Below are 18,517 nucleotides of genomic sequence, written 5' to 3'. Positions count from 1 at the left end.
GCATGCCTAAGTTGCAAGTATTTAAAATATTCAGTGTCTGCCATGTCAACTTCTTGGCGAAGGTCCGCAAAGGACATTAACGAATGCCCTCTCCATAGATCACCCATATGTTCTACGCCGATTAACTCCCAATTAGTAAATCCTTTCAAACCTCCTACCTCGCTCAGCTTATCACTATGCCATAGTGGACTTTGGGATGTTATCATGTCGGTCCATCCCAGGAAGTATGCTTCCTCCCTCCAGGTCTGTGTCACCATTCGTGTGTATGTCAGAAGGGTGCGCGATATGTTTTTTTTTATAAATTATTTTCTCATATCTACCCCGTCTCATCACACACCTATCGATTCGGTAGGCTGGCTCTGCCTGATAAGAAAAGGGCCAGTCATTGACTACCTGTAGTTGTGTTGCCCAGTAATATAGTCTAATATCTGGGATCCAGAGTCCCCCCCCCCCCTTGAATCCTTCTCTCTGAAGCTTTTGCAGTGCTATTCTTGAGGTTGAAACCTGCCACAACAATGTGGAAACTTCCTTGTGTATCCTCCGAAACACATCTGGGGGGGGGGGTGGGGGGGGATCCTGAATGGAGTGTTCTGGAACACATACAAGAGTCTAGGGAGTGTCATTTTAAAGATGACTGCTCTACCCATCAAGGAGATAGACAATGAGCTCCAGTAGGCTACGTCATCTCTCAACCTCTGCAGTTGAGGGTGTCACATTTAGACCCATAAACTCTTTTGGGTCTCTAGTGACGTATATACCTAGGTATTTGAAACTATTGTGTACCACCTCGCCCTCGCGGTCGGACGGGAGTCGGGCTCTCCCCCTGATAGTGGGAATACCACCGATTTGGACCAGTTTACACTGTAGCCAGAGAAGGTTCAAAACATCTCAAACACATGTAGTATCCTGCTGACAGAACTGTAGGGATGCGAGCCATAAAGTAGGATATCATCCGCGTAGAGTGAAATATGTTCCACCTATCCCCGGGTGCCTGTATGCCTTTTATCAGCGGGTCTGTGTGTACACACTCGGCTACTGGCTCCAAAGTCATTGCAAATATCATGGGCGAGAGGGGGCAAACTTATCTTGTACCCTTACTCAGTGGGAACTCCCTATACTCTACTCCGTTAACTCGTGCCCGTGGACATCCATAAAGGAGGCGAATCCACCCACAGAGCTTAGGGCCAAAACCAAGTTTGGCTAGCACCCAATGCATGACGCTCCACTCTATATTGTCAAAGGCCATTTTCGCGTCCAAGGCCAGCAAGGCAGTCGTTTCCATTCCTAGGGATTCTGTCAAGTGAAGCACTCCATTTAGGCGCCTCAAATTCAATGTGGTGCTTCTATGGGGCATGAATCCCGACTGGTCATAGTGTACGAGAGAAGTAATCACCATACGAAGCCTATTCACCAGGATCTTAGCCAGTACTTTGGCCTCTACATTTTGGAGCGATATTGCCTGTAAGAGCTACAGAGCTACACTCCCCTGGAGGTTTAACAGCCTTGTGGATTACCACAATTGTGGCCGTTCTCTGATCTCTGGGAAGGCAGCCCTCCGTGGTTGCCGCTCGGTACATTTCTAGCAGCGGTTTAGCCAGCAAGGACCCACATAATTTATACAGTTCTATTGGCAGTCCATTTGGACCCGCCAGATTGCATGGCCTGGACGGCTGTTATCACTTCTTCTTCCATTAGATCAAGGTCCAATCTTTCCCTGTCTTCTCTATCAAGTGTAGAGAGGTCAATTCCATGAAGGAATGCCTTACACTGTTCTTCTGTCTTGTTTGCTCATGAGATGTATACCTCTTCATAGTACCTTGCAAACATCTCTGCTATTTGCGCATTGGATGTCTGGATAGTCCCCTCTTTATCTACCACCTTTAGCACCCAAGACCTGGCCTAATCTCTTCTTTCTAGCCAAGCCAGCAATTTACCAGCTTTATCGCCCACATCATAGAAGCGGCGTTGCATCCCCAATGCGTGGCTCTTTGCCTTATTCTCGGCCAGGGGTCTACATTCGTGTTGGTTAAGTCTCAACAGATGGGTTAGGGCAGGTGCATTTTCCGGTACCGCCCTTTCTTCTAGGGCTCAAACTTCTTCTTCAACCGCATCACACTCTAGTCTTTGTTTTTTCTTTTTCCCTCCCCTTAAGGACTGTGTTTGACTGCGAAGTACGGTTTTGAACGCTTCCCAGAGGACAGTGGCTGATTCAACTGAGCCCTGATTTTCGGCAAAATCTAACGTAGTTCCCTCCCTTATCTTTTCTCTCATATCCTTGCCTTTGAGAAACCAAGGGCCAGACGTAGGTAATCTCAATTTACCTATTCTTAAATACTGAATCATACCGATTCGGTATTTAAGAATAGGTAAATGGGATGTAGGTATTTTGCGTTAAAAATTACCGAATCTGTAAGTTTCGGTAATTACCGAATCGGTATTTACCGATTCGGTAATTGCCATTCATTCCTATGGGCCTGGAGGCCAATAGGAATGAATGGCAATTACCGAATTGGTAAATACCGATTCGGTAAAAAGGGGAAAACATTGAAGGGTGGCAGGGTGTCACTTTGACACCCTGTTGCACCCCTCAATTGTGTATGGGTGCACATGTGGCACACATACATGCCCTAAGGGCATGTATGTCTGCCACATCGCACTGTTGGAAAAGCAAAATAAAATGCTTTTTCAAAGGTTTTCATTATTTACCACCAACTTGTAGTTGGTGGTAAATAACGAATCCTTAACTGAGGAATGCACCAACTTGAGTGCTCCCTACATCCTGGATTCGGTAATTTACCGAATAGGTATGTTAAGAATTCGGTATTTTACCGAATCCTTAAATTATCGATTCGGTAAAATACCGAATCCTAAAAAAATCCCACCTACATCTAAAAAGCCCAATACCGGTCGGTAACGGCCGAAATTCGGTAATTTCGGCAGTTACCGACCGGTATTGGGCGACCTACATCTGGCCCCAAGTGTCTATTCTGGGATATCGCAGATACTTACTAGGGGGACCCTGCATGAGAACTCCTATTGGAGAATGGTCCAAAATCCTTCTAGCGTAGTGTTTGGCCTCTCTGAAGTGTGCCGCGGTCGCAGCATGTGTGAAAAGGTGGTCCAGGCGAGAGTAGCTGTTATCCGCAGCAGCAAGGTGCGTGTACCACTTATGTGTTGGGTTGTGTATCATACAGAGATCAACTAGGCCTATGGCGTCCACAAAGGAATTCAATGAACCCCTCCTGTCATTATAAGTCGTACCCCCAGTCTATCTGAAACTAGATCCATCGCATCATTCATGTCTCCCCCAAGGACCAATGTTCCAGACGACAATGTTAGGCGGAAGGAACTCCCCTCCGGCAAAGTCACTGCATGCAGGCAAGGTGGGTTATAAATGGAAAAGAGCAGAAGCAGTTGACCGTCTCCTGTGCCGGCTATCGACACAAATCTCCCCTGTGTATCATTCCATATGGAATGCACTATATATGGTAAGGATTTTTTAAGTAATATTCCTACCCTCCGGGAGCAAGAGTTGAATCCTGAGTGGGCTGTCATCTTGTAGCCGAAGTGATCTAGTGCCTTGCATCTTGTTCCCTTAAGGTGGGTTTTCTGCAATAAAATCACATCTGGGGCATGTCGCTTGATTACTTATAGAACCAGAGTTCGCTTAATTTTATTCCCCAGCCCATTAACATTCCAGGACCAAATATTCAATCCTCCCCCGTTTATGCCCGCCATAATGGTATAAGTATGAAAAGCGCCCTCTCTTCATTTCCCAGGGCAGGCAGTAGATAGATTCATGCGCAATGGGCTCTCAGCGCTTCTCATATCCTCTCCCACCCTCTGTGTGTTGTGATGCAATGACTCAGTAACGTAACAAAGTAAACTGCCCCCAAAACTTTCCCCCAAACCTCCCACTCCCTGCTACTCTGCTGAGTGTAATCGAAAATCCACCCCCCCCCAACCTGAGAGTGCCTATCGCCCCAAAACAAAGATAGTGAAACTTGGGTTGGTTGCCTTTGCCGCCATAACAAATATTAGTAGGATAACATGACTTATCAACCCCTCATGAGAGACCTCTCTATAGAGGTCATTAGTTGATGTCATACGAGCCCATCCCCAGGCAGTTTGGCCCTCACTGTTTGCTTATAGAGTCTCCCACCCCGATATTTTTTTACCAATCATTATGGTCAATAGTCTGAGTCCCAACATCTTTCACTCTTGGAGGTTCGTTCAGTTCATGCTTTTGAGCCACTCAGGTCCACCCGATAAGGTAATGGCATTGTAAATGACAATGCATTTTATTCATGTGTTTGTTTTTAAAACAGATAAATAAAAAGCATTGTCATTTACAATGTCAATAGGTTAAACTCTCGCAAATGCAAGACCTATGCATTAATTCCTGTTGCAGCAGAAGAGAGGGAGTGAATGGGGAGGAGCCAGCTGCAGTGATCTGTGCCGATTAAAAAAAAAGGTGCAGCTCGCCGGTCTATTTTTTTAATATTGTAAGATTTTGGTAAGCACTGCAGCACACCGCCTGTGGTGCACTGCTTACTGAAAGCTCACAATATTGAAAAAGAGGCGGCGATCTATGCACAAGATATGAATTCAGCAAGCACACTGGCAGGGGGCAGTTAACAAATGGGCGGCAGCGGAGGAAGACGCTTTAAGGGAAGAAGAAGCCAAAGGCGCGCGCAAGCTTCCCATCTCCATGGAATGGGCCATGCTCCTCCACAGCTTCCGCCAGTCCACGCAGGCTGGAGACCCGCCTGACCCTTCCCCTCCCCCCACCCGAGAAGACCAGTAGCCTTCACCGGAAGTGAGCCACCCCAGAATCGGACCCCAATAACCCCCTATATCCTAAGCGACCTCTCGCAGGTCCGGCCATCCATGGGTTTCTTCCCCCCCCCCCCCTCCCATGACACCCGCCGCCATTATCTCCCGACTCAGACCCTGCTAGCGCCTACATGCTTCCCTCCCACAGTTTCGTTACCCCCCTGGTCACTGGTAACACTGCTGTGTGCACAGTACAGATCTAGATCCGGCGCTGTAACGGCATGAAAGTACCCATCTGTTCTTATTCATCGCCCCTATGGCGATACCGTCCCGTTACCTTTCAGCCTACAGGAGCCTTTACATGATTGTAATGCACTGATTCACCGAAGTCATGTTTATGTATACCAGTTTTATATAGCAAGAAAAACGTTGCACACATAGCTGTACGTGGCTGAATGTTGAAGCCACGCCGGCGGTCTGCTTCTTCTGTACTGAAATACTTTACTGCAACAATAAAAACAAATTTAAATAAAAAAAAAAAAAAAAAAGATATGAATTCAGCAGCCCACATGCCTCGAACATAGACTTAGACGAGCCACAACTTTATTTTGTACGTGGTGACACACCGAAGTCTATTTTCTCAATATTGTAAAAAGCTGGTAAGCAGCGCACCACGCCGACTGTGTTACGCGGTAGGAGAAAATCATTAAAGAAAATAGTGCTGGCACGTATGTTTTGTTTATCGTCTAATTACACAAGTAAAAGGGCAAGTCCTCATGGAAGGTTACAAAGGTAGACAAGGCGGAACTAAGTAGGGACCAGCAAGCCTATTAACGAATCAGAAGCCAACATTTACAAAGGACAATGACACAAGCATACGCTGCCCAGGTTCGACCTAAAAATGTCCATCCACTCTGGTACTAGCACAGCTTACTACGCAGAATTAAGCTTTTCCTCAAGCATACTACTTTCACTCCACACCATCATTCTCCATCACACTGGATGGAGGCAATGCCTTGCGCTTGGCATCCCAGTGCCCATTTCAATAATACTAAAGAATGTCCTTCATATACCAGCCTGCTTGATCATCATAGAAGGCCTTTTCCTCAGATGAACAAATACTACTGAATGATCTCTCCTTATTAGGAGTAAAACCTGTTCCTTGTCTGCATCTTTCCATAAACTATTTCAAGAACCATGTTTTCCCAAGCTTCCTACCAAGAAATGGCTCAATCCCTCTCCGTCTATCCCCCTCTTCCTCCAACCACTCTTTTGTATCATCTTCTCTGTCGCTATGCTAATGTTCCCGCATGTGGCAAAAGTATCAGTCAATATTTACAGCTCTCCAGTGGTCTGCTGGGCGAGGTTAGTGTTTGATAACTAGCTCTAATAACATAAGGCCAGGTGTACGACCATTTTTACATGCACAAACAGGTTTGCGTACCCGTTTACGCATGCAAAAGAAGCATGGGGAATGTACAAACCCTATTTTGCAACTCACAAAATAGGGTTTTGCGACTCGCTATTAGGAAGGGGTGTTCCCTTCCTAATAGCGAGCGCAACCCTATGTAAGAATGTTTTGCATCCGCAATTGCGGCCGCAAAACACTTGCAAATTACCACACTATTCAAGAGGGTGGTAATGCACTTGCAAAAGGGAAGGGGTCCCCAGGGGAACCCTTCCCCTTTGCAAATGCAGGGGAAAATATTTTTTAAGGGCTGGCAGAGGACCACTGCCTGCCCTTAAAAAAATGAAACAAAAACGTTTCAAATGTTTTTTTTCTAAATGCATCCCGTTTTCCTTTAAGGAAAACGGACTGCATTAAAAAAAAACTGCTTTATTTAAAAGCAGTCCCAGATATGGTGGGCTGCTGCGCCCAGCAGGCCTGTCATTCCCAATGGGGTCGCAAATTGCGAGCAGCTCATTAATATTCATGAGCTTCTCAATTTACGACCCCATTGGGAATTGCTAACAGTGTGAAATACACTATTGTATATCCAAAATAGCACCTAGCAAATTGCGAGTCGCAGAAAATTCGCAATTTGCGACGCGCTATTTTGGGCGTCGTACATCTGGCCCATAGAGAAGAATACATTTGTATATTCAATGCAACAGCAACAAGTAACCACATGCACTGCACCCAATCTAAGGAATGAGTACAGAGATATAACAATCAAAGAACAAATAAAGTACAGGTAACAAAACTAATAACAGACCATATACATCACTAGTTCAAGCACAGACCAGAGAGGTAACCAACCTAAGGGCATGACTACATATATTTAACCTTTCTCCGGAGTGAACATGAACAATTAACAAATGAGAACACAGACTGTGTAGATGTAACCATTGGTTACAAAAATAGACTGCATACATAAAACCAATCTAAGAATAAATCACATACGCATTGCATAAAAGGGCAGACTACACACATGTAACCGATTGAGAGAAAAAGTCCAATTCAGAGAAAAGTTATAAGCATGCAAGTAATGTATTGACCAACTAAGAGCATGCACTGATACAAGCTCAGACCAATTGGGGTTTGCAAATCTAAAGAGTAAATAAATTACGAACTCAAGGACAGGTTATATCAATATAACCTATCTAAAGGTATAGCTTGTAGATGTAACTGATCACCTACATGAAACCAATCATTGGGCAGTATGTCATCTGATCATGTCTGCTCCTTGCTGAGCTGTGTGTTGCCCAGACGAAAGAAAGCTCTCTTACCTGCTTACATTTTTATATAGCAGAAAAAGCAAGAGCAGATACTGCAAATTAAAAATCTAAAGAAAGTGCCCAGGGTCATTTACAGAAAACACATATATTAAAACAGTAAGGCTAGAGAGTATCAATACTGCTTAGAATAAATGAGCAGTTTTCTATATTCTCAGCTCCCGCTGTAAGAATAATAATACAAAAGAAGTAACCATTAACAGTGCACTGAACAGACTTCCTGGAAAACCAAAATATCACACACACTGTCTAATTCTTCAATTCGTACCTGGCAAGTGAAGAGGGCTGCATTGTGGAGTTCCTGTCACAGGAAGAAGAGGCAGACAGGATAGATTCTTAGACTCAGGTTCCTCTAGATCCTGTCCCAGTGGGATAGACGTGTTCTGAACAAATTGAACCAGCAGCTGCAAAATTTCAAATGAAAATTGAGCAAACCGGCATGGAAAAAGACAGCGATCTCAACACCAGCTTCTGTAGTGTGCTCTATTATAGCATGTATGTCTGATAAACATCTTTTGAATCAGATCACAATTAATTATTTTCTCGCTTAAATCTGGATATAAGAACAGAATGATTACTGAGGGTGGAATAGAACAGAACAGTCAATCAAAGGGTGGAAAGAAAGAATAGGCAATCATTGATTGAAACAACAACTTTTTACTTTTCACATCATTTCTCTTCGGAATAGTTGCCCTGTAACTGCAAAACCTTCAGCCTTAAGCTCTTAGAGACGTGGCACTAATGTCTGCAACTGGATAGTTTGACATTTTAGGCTGATAGTGAAATGTATGGACAGCAACACTCATAAACAGAATCGAGTGTGGAAATAGGACTCTGTCTTATTGTTTTTAAATATGTAACCTGCAATGTCTAGCCCCTAACAAAAGATTTTTGCTCGCTGCTTGATGGGGTTTATACCTTGGCACCAGTGTTGTGGAGTTCCTACACATCTATATAGGATGCGCATTTACACAACATAAACTAAAGGATTAGTGTCCAGACTGATTCCAGGCACCCCCAAAGGATATTATTAGTCTGTAGACCAGCTAGCTCACCTTGCCACTATGAGCCCCTCTTACCAAGGAGTAAATAGTTTCTGGCAACTATCATACATGACAACCCTAACCCCTCAGGGATCGTGGAAACAGTACAGTACTTTTCGGACAGTTACTCGTGCTCATTTAGTCTCAGATAGATACACAGAATAAACGGTGGGGACGTTTTCAATAAGTATTTATTTAACCAGCGTCATGCTAGTATAAAATACGTGTGCTGCAACAACCATGAGACAGAAACAGATATATAAGATTATGAGCACCAGTAGAGTCAAGGAAAGGTAGAATTCTACCATAGTGCTAAAACAATGAATATATGTAGGCATATAGATACATTTATTTATTTATTTATATTCTTATATAGCGCCTGATTCAACCCCCGAAGGGGTATCTCCGTGCTTTTGCCAGTGGAAAAATACAACTTGTGCTGATTCGTGGTCAGAAGGTTAGTTAGACTTTGATTATGTGGTTTAGATATTTATGAATAAATGAGTTTTGAGGGACTTTCGGAAGGTTAGGTGGTTAGTGATTTGTTTCAGTGTCTGAGGCAGTGGGTTCCAAAGGACAGGTCCAGTGTGGGCAAGGGCACGACCTCCCTGTCTGGATTTTTTAATTCTAGGTACCTGTATTAGCTGTAGATTGCTGGAGCGTAAGGAGCGTCCAGGAACGTAAGGTGAGAAAACTTTTGTCAGATACTTGGGCCCAGTACCTGACAGACATTTGTGAATAGTGCATAAGATTTTGAACTTAATGCGTTGCCGCACTGGGAGCCAGTGGAGTTTTGTTAGCAGAGGGCGGGAGGGGGTCCTAGGAGGAACGTTGAGGACTAGCCTCGCCGCAGTATTTTGGACTATTTACATTTTATTAAGCTGTTCTTCACTAGCTGATAAAAGAAGACCATTGCAATAGTCCAATCTGCTGATGACTAACGCCTGGACCAGTGTCTTCCTATGACTGTCAGGTAAGTATGGAAAAACCCTTCTCAGCAGTCCAATGGCACGAAAACAGGTGCCGGCCACTTGGTTTACATGATCTTTCAAAGTTGGTGCTTGATCTAATAGCACTTCCAAGTTTTTAACGGTCTGTTTAGGACTGGGAACAGGTCCCAGTTCCAAGGGCCACCATTCAGGGGACCATAGTGTCGTTGCCTCCCCGAACAACATTACTTCCGTTTTTCCTACATTACACTGTAGGCAGTTCTTAGCCATCCACTCTGACACTGCCCTCATTCCATCTGCAAACGATTTTTTTAGTGCAGGCGTGAAGGTCTTAAAAGGGAACAGAAGTTGGGTGTCGTCGGCATACGACACCGGGGTGAACCCAAAGGATCTCACTAAGTCAGCCAAGGGGGCCACGTACACATTGAATAATGTGGGGCTTAGGCATGAGCCCTGTGGCACTCCCTTGGTGAGCTCCCTAGAGATGGATTTGTGGGAGCCCAGCCTGACTTCTTGAGAGCGGCCTGAAAGAAAACTCTCCATCCAGGACAGAGCCACACCCCCTAGTCCCACATCCCTCAGACGACCGAGAAGCACCTTATGTGACACCGTATCGAAAGCAGCGGATAGATCCAACAGCACCAGCACTAGACCCCCCCCCTCCATCCAGCGTCATCCTGATGTTATTGGTCACTGCTAGGAGGGCTGATTCGGTGCTGTGGTTGGGCCTGAACCCAGATTGTGAATAGTCCAGGCCCTCCGTTGCTTCGATATGTTTGGATAAGTGGGTGTTCACGTGCTTCTCGGTTATCTTACTGATGTACGGCAGGAGGGAGATGGGCCGGAGGTTCGAAAGGTCTGTCCATGGGGATGCCGCTTTTTTCCTTATTGGGTTCACCACCGCTTTCTTCCATTCCATTGGGACCTGTCCTTCTGTCAGTGAGATGTTCATCACAGACTGAATGGAAGGTCCTAAGAGGGTGATCAGAGGGGCGACCATTTTGGCAGGAAGGAAGTCATTGGGGGACCCAGATTTTATGTGGCTGATGAGAGGGGGAAGATCTATGTCGCAGATTGGCGGGAAGGATAATAATAGATTTTTGTTTTGTTTGGTTGAGTTATGTGGGAGAGAATTCTTATTCCCAGCGCTACTAGAGGCCATTATTTTATCGTAGATAAGATTGATTTTATCTTCAAAGAACACCGAGATCTCATCACAGAGCATCTGAGAGAATTCATCGGGGCTCTCACAGGCTGTAGGTTTAACAAAGCTCTGTAGTATTTTAAACAGTTCCCTTGGACAATTACCCGCCTCCGCGAGTTGTTGGGTGAGACTGTTTTTTCTCGCTTGCTTTATATTTTTATAGTAGGTTGACTGGGCCTCTTGGTATGTTTTCCTGTTCTCTTCAGTTCTCAATTTCCTCCATACTTTTTCCACTCGTCTGCATTTCTGCTTCTCTTTTCTGAGTTCCTGTGTATACCAGGTTTCTTGCTTGGAGGAGGGATATTGCTTATGTAGCTTTAGTGGGGCCAGAGTGTCAATGGCTTGCTTAAGTGAGTCATTGAATCTGGCTAATGCAGTATCTGCTGAATCCTCATCTGTGAAAGTTGGTTGTTTCCAGCTTTCCAGCAGCTTTTCCACCGATACTTTATGCCACTGTCTACGCCAAATTGGCGCGAGTTGCGCTTTATGCAATAATTTTGTCGGGCCCATTAAAATGAATTCTATCAGAAAGTGATCTGACCATTGAATTTCTTTAGCAGGTGAACATCTTACTTTAGTGCAATTGGAAAAAAGTGAGTCTAAAGTGTGACCACCTATATGGGTAGCACCGCTATTCTGTGCCTTTAGTCCCAGAGTGGACAGATCCGAAATTAATGAGATTGTTTCGGGGTGTACCAGGTTGTCCATGTGCACATTAAAATCTCCTAGGAGGATGAAGTCCTCTTTGGATTTAAAATGGGGAGCTAGTAGCTCCAGAAGGGAGAGAGCAAAATCCGGATTGGATCCTGGTGGGCGGTAAGCTAAAGCACCTTTCCAAGAGATGTGACCTGCCGAGGCAATTTTAAAAATCATTATTTCAAGTTGTGAGCTGTACCTTTGTTATAGAATTGTGACTTTAAGTACATCTCTATATATGATGGCTAGGGCACCACCTGTTTTATTGGCTCGATCAAAATGTAGAATCTTATAACCTGATGGAACCCGTAATGTTATAGCTGTAACCGTGTGAGGTTTCATCCAAGTCTCGGTTAGGAAGCAGATATCTGGCTGTATGTTGTGAACTAGATCCCATACCTGATGTTGATGCTTTGGAAGAGAGCGAACATTTAAAAGAAAGCTCTTCATTCCCTCCGGAGGTGCGATTTTAGGAACATTTTCCTTCGTAATCACCCTAACTAAAGATGATTGGAACCGACACTTCATACATGAGAAACAACCCTCAAGACATTGCCAGGGTATTTTAGTGCAACATTCTCCAGATGATCTTAAATCTAGGAGAGAATGAGCGGAGTATTTAATTTTAATTTTGCTGATACCTGTGATAGCGGGGTCTGGAGATATAGATCCCATTGCCCCGATGCCTCGTCCTGTCGCGGACGGGCGCAGACGGGCAGCTCTTTGGCTGGTCTTCGGCGTGGCTTCGGCTCCACTGCGCGCGACCGCTGCGCGCTCGTAGGGGGGCGAGGGCTAAATAGCCCAGTGAAAAGCATATACTAGAGCGCTAACCGCTCAGGAAGTGCCCCCACAGGAAGTGCCTGGCTCTCCCTGACCCGCCCTCCGCGCAACGGTATTGGCTACCGCGTCGGACCGGGGCGGGCAGGAGTGAAAGACGAGCACAGGCTTCCTTTGCTGACAGGAAATATTATTCCTCCCCCTTTTAAATCAGGACTGGGAGAAAGGTGGCACAGGTAGCGTTAGCCCAGTAAGTATGGCGTTTTAAAGTGAGTGCTGACCCAGAGAATTCTTATGTCTTTAAAAATTGCAAATTTTCACAAAGTAAAATTCCGTTTTCTAATTAACAGAACACCATCGTTTTTATCAGTAATAATGCAAACTCCTACGATGTAAACCCTAACCAGATGTACCTAAATGTATGTAGGTGTGTAGCCAAGAATCCCCTTAGGCTAGAGCCAACCCCATTACCTGATGTGGGAGAGCGAAGGACCCAGTCTTGGTCTCGAGATGGACATCCCGCAAGGGATGTCAGACCACTGCATGCTGGAGTATCTGCGTGCAGGAACCTCAGCGTCTCGCGTCAGCGTGTCAACATGGAAGTCTTTCTCCTCTAGCTTGCCCATTGTAGATGTAGTGCTTATATACCCAAAAGGTACCATCAGGAGTTCTGCCTAGAAGTGTATTGTCGGCATGTCGGGCAAGGATGACGACAGAGGTGATCCTTGCCAGACATGACAGCGTTATTTCGCAGATGATGGTAATCCTGCTATGATACTGAGAATATTCATGCGTAATACATGAGGCTTGATTTCAGAGAAAACCACAGGACCGTCATGTAGCACCTAACTAGGTAAAAGGTCAGCACCAAAACCGGTTATGTAGAACAGTTGCAGGACAGATGTAGGTAAAAGGTCATAGCATATAAACATAAGAGGGACCCTGAAAAACTCGTTCTGGGGGAACATCCAGACAGGGGAAAATACAAACAAAGGACATAAGAGGATGCCCCCACTACCTAGGCCTATGTTGGGGTACATTGGGGTTCATAACACCAGAGATGCATTTTTATAAAAACTGGTGCATCTGTAAAAGCCTTGTTCCTTTTTAGATACTACTGAAGGGCTCGCTATAATTTCACTCATGTAACTGCTAATTACAGAAACGGAAACGTAAGGTCACATGACTTGTTCAGAAAACTCTGTAGTTTGCATCAAATGTGAATGCTAGCTCAACTTTGGGAGCTCCTCTCTTTGGTAATTGCCAGGGAGAATCACTGCCCAAAATTAATTTCTGATCACTGATTTTAATTAACACATTTGAAGACTACAGTATAGATGTCATCTCCCACATCAATATTCTGTATTTCTTCTTCTGTAAGATGCAAACAGGAATTCGAATTCCTTCAGATCACCATGAGACGAACTATCACATTCTGACAAGAACTGTTCGTTCAGCATGGCAGGATATGGGGCTTACTCCCTCTCTTGGGTGGTTCTTTAGCGCATCCACATGCTTTGCAATGCTGAAATGGTCCTCGCCTTCTGTCTAGCATGTGGATCCTCTTGCCTAGAACTGACAAGAGACATACCTCAAATCCTTTCCTTCGAGAGATCCCAAAATATTCATTTACAGTTGGCAGTAATGACTTCAGGGGCCAGATGTAGGTATCCAAATACCGGTCGGTAACGGCAGAAAATACCGATTTGCGGCCGTTCCGGACCGGTATTTGGATACTGAGATGTAGGGCATCTCAAAATACAGATTCAGTAATTTTACCGAATCGGTAAATTTACCGAATCGGTAAAATTACCGAATTGGTAAAATTACCGAATCTGTATTTTGAGAAGGGCGTCAAGGGTTTGTTATTTACCCCCAACTATTAGTTGGTCGTAAATAACGAATACCTGTGTATATGCAAATCTGTGCATGTACACCTGTGCCATGTGACAGACATACATGCCCTTAGGGCATGTATGTGTGCCACATGGCACACAAACACTAATCAGGGGTGCAACAGGGTGTCAAAGTAACACCCTGCCACCCTTGAATTTTTCGGTATTTACCGAATCGGTATTTACCGATTCGGTAATCGACATTCATTCCTATGGGCCTCCAGGCCCATAGGAATCAATGGCAAATACCGAATCGGTAAATACCGATTGGGTAATTACCGAATCTTACCAATTCTGTAAAAAATACCAAATTATTACCTACATCTAATTTACCGACTCTAAAATACCAAATCGTTAAAATTCTGTATTTTAGAATCGGTAAAAAAGATTTACCTACATCTAGCCCTAATTGTACTAACTGTTGTCCACTTTCAAATTTCTCAATTGTTTGGTTAAACATAAAGTTATGGGTTAAGTCATGGATCTAAATCAAAAACTATGTATAACAAGCATTTACAATGCAATAGGTCTCGCATTATTAAAGTTTGAGCTATTGGCATTGTAAATGACAATGCCTTTTCTTCATTTGCACCGTTGGGTAAACAAGCACTTTGCACTTATAGTACATGCTTATGAGAAGCAAGGCTGTAAGTCTCTTTTACTGCCAGCTTTGCTCATTGTAAGCAAGGAATATACGTTCAAAGTGCGTGTTTATGCACCGATTGCAGGTTTTAAAAACAATGAATAAAAGACATTGTCATTTACAATGCCAATTGCTCCAACTTTAATAATGCGAGACCTATTGCATTGTAAATGCTTGTTAAGGTGTATGTTGTCCGCCAAACTCAAAATAAGCCTCTTGGTCTGTACCTTATAGGTCGCTTCACCCCTCTCTCTCCCCGCTCCCAGGGTGGAGCATCAGCGAAGAGCTCTTGGATGACTTTTTTGACACACCCGAGTGGACCAGAGACAGCAATGTCAGGAAGCAAGAGCATTGAGGTGCAGGTAGAACATAGATAGATAGAATGAGGGCGATAGATAGAGTGAGGGCGATGGAGTGAGGGCGATAGAGTGAGGGCGATTGATAGAGTGAGGGCGATTGATAGAGTGAGGGCGATTGATAGAGTGAGGGCGATAGATAGAGTGAGGGCGATAGATAGAGTGAGGGCGATAGAGGGAGTGAGGGCGATAGAGTGAGTGAGGGCGATAGATAGAGTGAGGGCGATAGATAGAGTGAGTGAGTGAGGGCAATAAAGTGAGGGCGATAGAGTGAGGGTGGTGGAGTGTGTGTGTGGGGGGGGTTGTGTGTTTGGGGTAGTGTGTGTGGTTGTGTGTGTGGGGGGTTGTGTGTGGGGTTGTGTGTGTATGGTTGTGAGTGTGGGGAGTTGTGTGTGTATGGTTGTGTGTGTGGTTTTGTGTGTGTGTGTGTGGGGGTTGTGTGTGTGGTTGTGTGTGGGGGTGTTGTGTGTGGGGTTGTATGTGTATGGTTGTGTGTGGGGTGTGTGTGTGGGGTTGTGTGTGTGGGGTGTGTGTGTGGGGGGTTGTGTGTGTGTGTGTGTGTGGCAGTGTGTGTGGGTGTGTGTGGGGGTGGGTGTGTGTGTGTGGCGGTGTGTGTGTGGGGCGTTGGGTATGTTATCCATACAAACTGGAAGAGCTTCCCTCTTGGCACATGTCTTCCGTTTGTAGGATACCAACGTGTTTGTATAGCTCGTCATGCCCCAAGTGTCACTTCTAAGCGCTGTAAGTACGGAAGTTACGATGAGTCAATTTAAGGCACTCTTTACTTGTGCGTCCACGTTCCGATATTTCCATGCATCTGCACGAGTTCCTTTCTTTACACAAGACTGTCTCAATGTCTGGTAAGTACGTCTAAGTGCCGACGTGCTAATCCTGAAATGCCCACATGTAGCACTCTCTGCTGACTTTTAGGAGCTACGGTGAGCTGTGTGGTGATGTCCTTATATCCCCATATATAGTGCTTCATTTGTAATACCACAAGTGCCAGGGCTTTAGTCGGCGGGCCACTTCTGCTTGCACTGCCCATTGCCGCTGTCAATTATAGTAACAGCATAACTAATGAGTCACACTACTACAAGTGTGACAATTTTGACAATTTCAGGACATCAGAGTTAAAATAATGGCTTTGGCAGGAGGTATTAGTCATTCTTAGTAAATATTGAATTAATAAACAACAGCTATTGTGCTCATCTCTGGATTAAAAGAACTGTCATAGGTACCAGTGCTGACAAATAATTGCTGGAGCCGAGCACCGGAAACCACCGGCTCAAATTAAGCACAGATTTGTGTATCTGTGCATCCTGCCCACTTAGGCGAAAGACAGCGCTGATGGGAGCCGGACAGCGAGTAAAGACTAGAATGCTGCACCATTTCGGAAAAGGGCACCCGGGGGATCGTTAAACAAAGGCAATATGTCTTTAGGTCTCTGTATACATGCATCGTGACCAATCGCGTTTGAGCAGCGCCTATAAATATTGTCATCTCAGTAAGCCTATTGCATTTTGCAGCTAACCCACAGCATCAGTGCAAGTAGGAATACCGTTCAGTAAAAGCCATAAAATCAAATATTTGCTGCTTTTGAATTCATCATCCCTAACAAACACCAGGAGTAAAATGTTGCTTTCTGCCTCCTGGTTTCCAGATGAATGAAATTCGTAATAGACTATTGTATCAACACGCCCATGTTATCCATACAAACTGGAAGAGCTTCCCTCTTGGCACATGTCTTCCGTTTGTAGGATACCAACGTGTTTGTATAGCTCGTCATGCCCCAAGTGTCACTTCTAAGCGCTGTAAGTACGGAAGTTACGATGAGTCAATTTAAGGCACTCTTTACTTGTGCGTCCACGTTCCGATATTTCCATGCATCTGCACGAGTTCCTTTCTTTACACAAGACTGTCTCAATGTCTGGTAAGTACGTCTAAGTGCCGACGCGCTAATCCTGAAATGCCCACATGTAGCACTCTCTGCTGACTTTTAGGAGCTACGGTGAGCTGTGTGGTTATGTTGGCAGTGGCAAATATGTTATTTTAATCAGATATTGTAATCAGAGTGTGCATTTGGTGTTATTCCCAACTACACACTGAAGCCGATCTGCACTTTTCCGTACACAAGCCCCTCCGATTATCGGCAGAATCTCTCCCCACCTATTTATTTATTTATTTATTTATTTTTGGCAATTTTTAAAGCGCTGCAATTACCCGTGGGTGTCTCGGCGCTAGCAGCTAAAAGATAACTAACCAGATAATAAACAGTGAAACGGTGAATAAAGTGATCCACAAAGATGTCATTGAGAAAACAGCCATGTCTTTAGCTGCTTTCTGAAGACAATCAAAGATGGACTGGTCTTTATGTTAAGAGGAAGAGAGTTCCACAATTTCGCCGCTGCTATAGTGAAACGTCTGTCTCCCCAGGTCACTTTCCTTGTTCTGGGAATCTGAAGCATGTGAGCCGTGTTGGAGCGCAACGTTCTAGGGGTTGGCAGAGGTTTAAAGGAACTTCTCAGAAATCTAGGTCCCGTGTTATTTATTGCCTTGTAGACAATACAAAGGGTCTTGAACTTCGTACGACTTCTGACTGGAAGCCAGTGCAGTTGGTCGAGATGTCTAGAGACAGAGCTGTATTTGGGAATACCTAGTAGGATTCTAGCAGAGGCGTTTTGTATTAGTTGCAATTTGGAGATAACCTTTTTTTGAGCATTGAGGAAAAGGGAATTGCAGTAATCGATGCGAGAAAACACCAGTGTGGAAATGAGTGTTTTTCCCATAGCAGTGGGAAGATACGGTAGTAGTTTCTTTATCTTCCTTAGGATGTTAAAGGAAGATGACACTACCGAATTCGCATGATGATGGAAAAGGAGCTTGTTGTCGAATATCACTCCCAGATTTCTAACTTTACTGACAGGTTGTGGTGGGGTTCCTAATTCCTCTGGCCACCACGAAGGGGACCACTCAGGTTGAATGTTTCCAAAGAGCATAACTTCTGTCTTAGCTGAGTTAAGTTTTAAGCAGTTGGAAGCCATCCAACTGCTAATGGCCCTCATACCATTCTTGAAGTTTGCTGCGACCGTAGGTCCATCTTTGTGAATAGACAGCACCAGCTGAGTATCATCAGCGTAAGTTGTTAAGTTGATGTTATACTCCTTTATAACCCTCGCTAAGTCCGAAACATAGATATTAAAAAGGGTCGGACTTAGCGAGGAACCCTGAGGGACTCCACAGGGAAGGCTGAATGTGGGTGATGTGAAAGTGCCCAACTTGACCGCTTGGCTACGATCCGCCAAGAATGATGCAATGAGGTCCCTAGCTTTATGTTTAATGCCGATGGCCTCGACACGGCCGACCAAAGTTACGTGATCGACCGTGTCGAAAGCCACCGACAGGTCCAACAGTATCAGGACAGCTTGTCCACCCTTATCCATT

General features: G+C 44.7%; 1 protein-coding gene across 1 annotated transcript in view; it reads right to left on the bottom strand.

The window, feature by feature from the left end:
• The window catches only part of ZNF410 (zinc finger protein 410), a 198,844-nt gene that overhangs the window by 140,650 nt on the left and 39,677 nt on the right, over positions 1 to 18,517 (bottom strand). The window contains exon 3 of the mRNA XM_078659864.1: positions 7,781 to 7,916. Coding sequence (XP_078515990.1) covers positions 7,781 to 7,916 — 136 coding nt within the window. The remainder of the gene's footprint in view (positions 1 to 7,780; positions 7,917 to 18,517) is intronic.

This window comes from Lissotriton helveticus, chromosome 9, assembly GCF_964261635.1.
Source record: "Lissotriton helveticus chromosome 9, aLisHel1.1, whole genome shotgun sequence".
Lineage (NCBI taxonomy): Eukaryota > Metazoa > Chordata > Amphibia > Caudata > Salamandridae > Lissotriton > Lissotriton helveticus.
The sequence above is the reverse complement of the archived record's forward strand: the minus strand, read 5'-3'. Positions and strand labels throughout refer to the sequence as shown.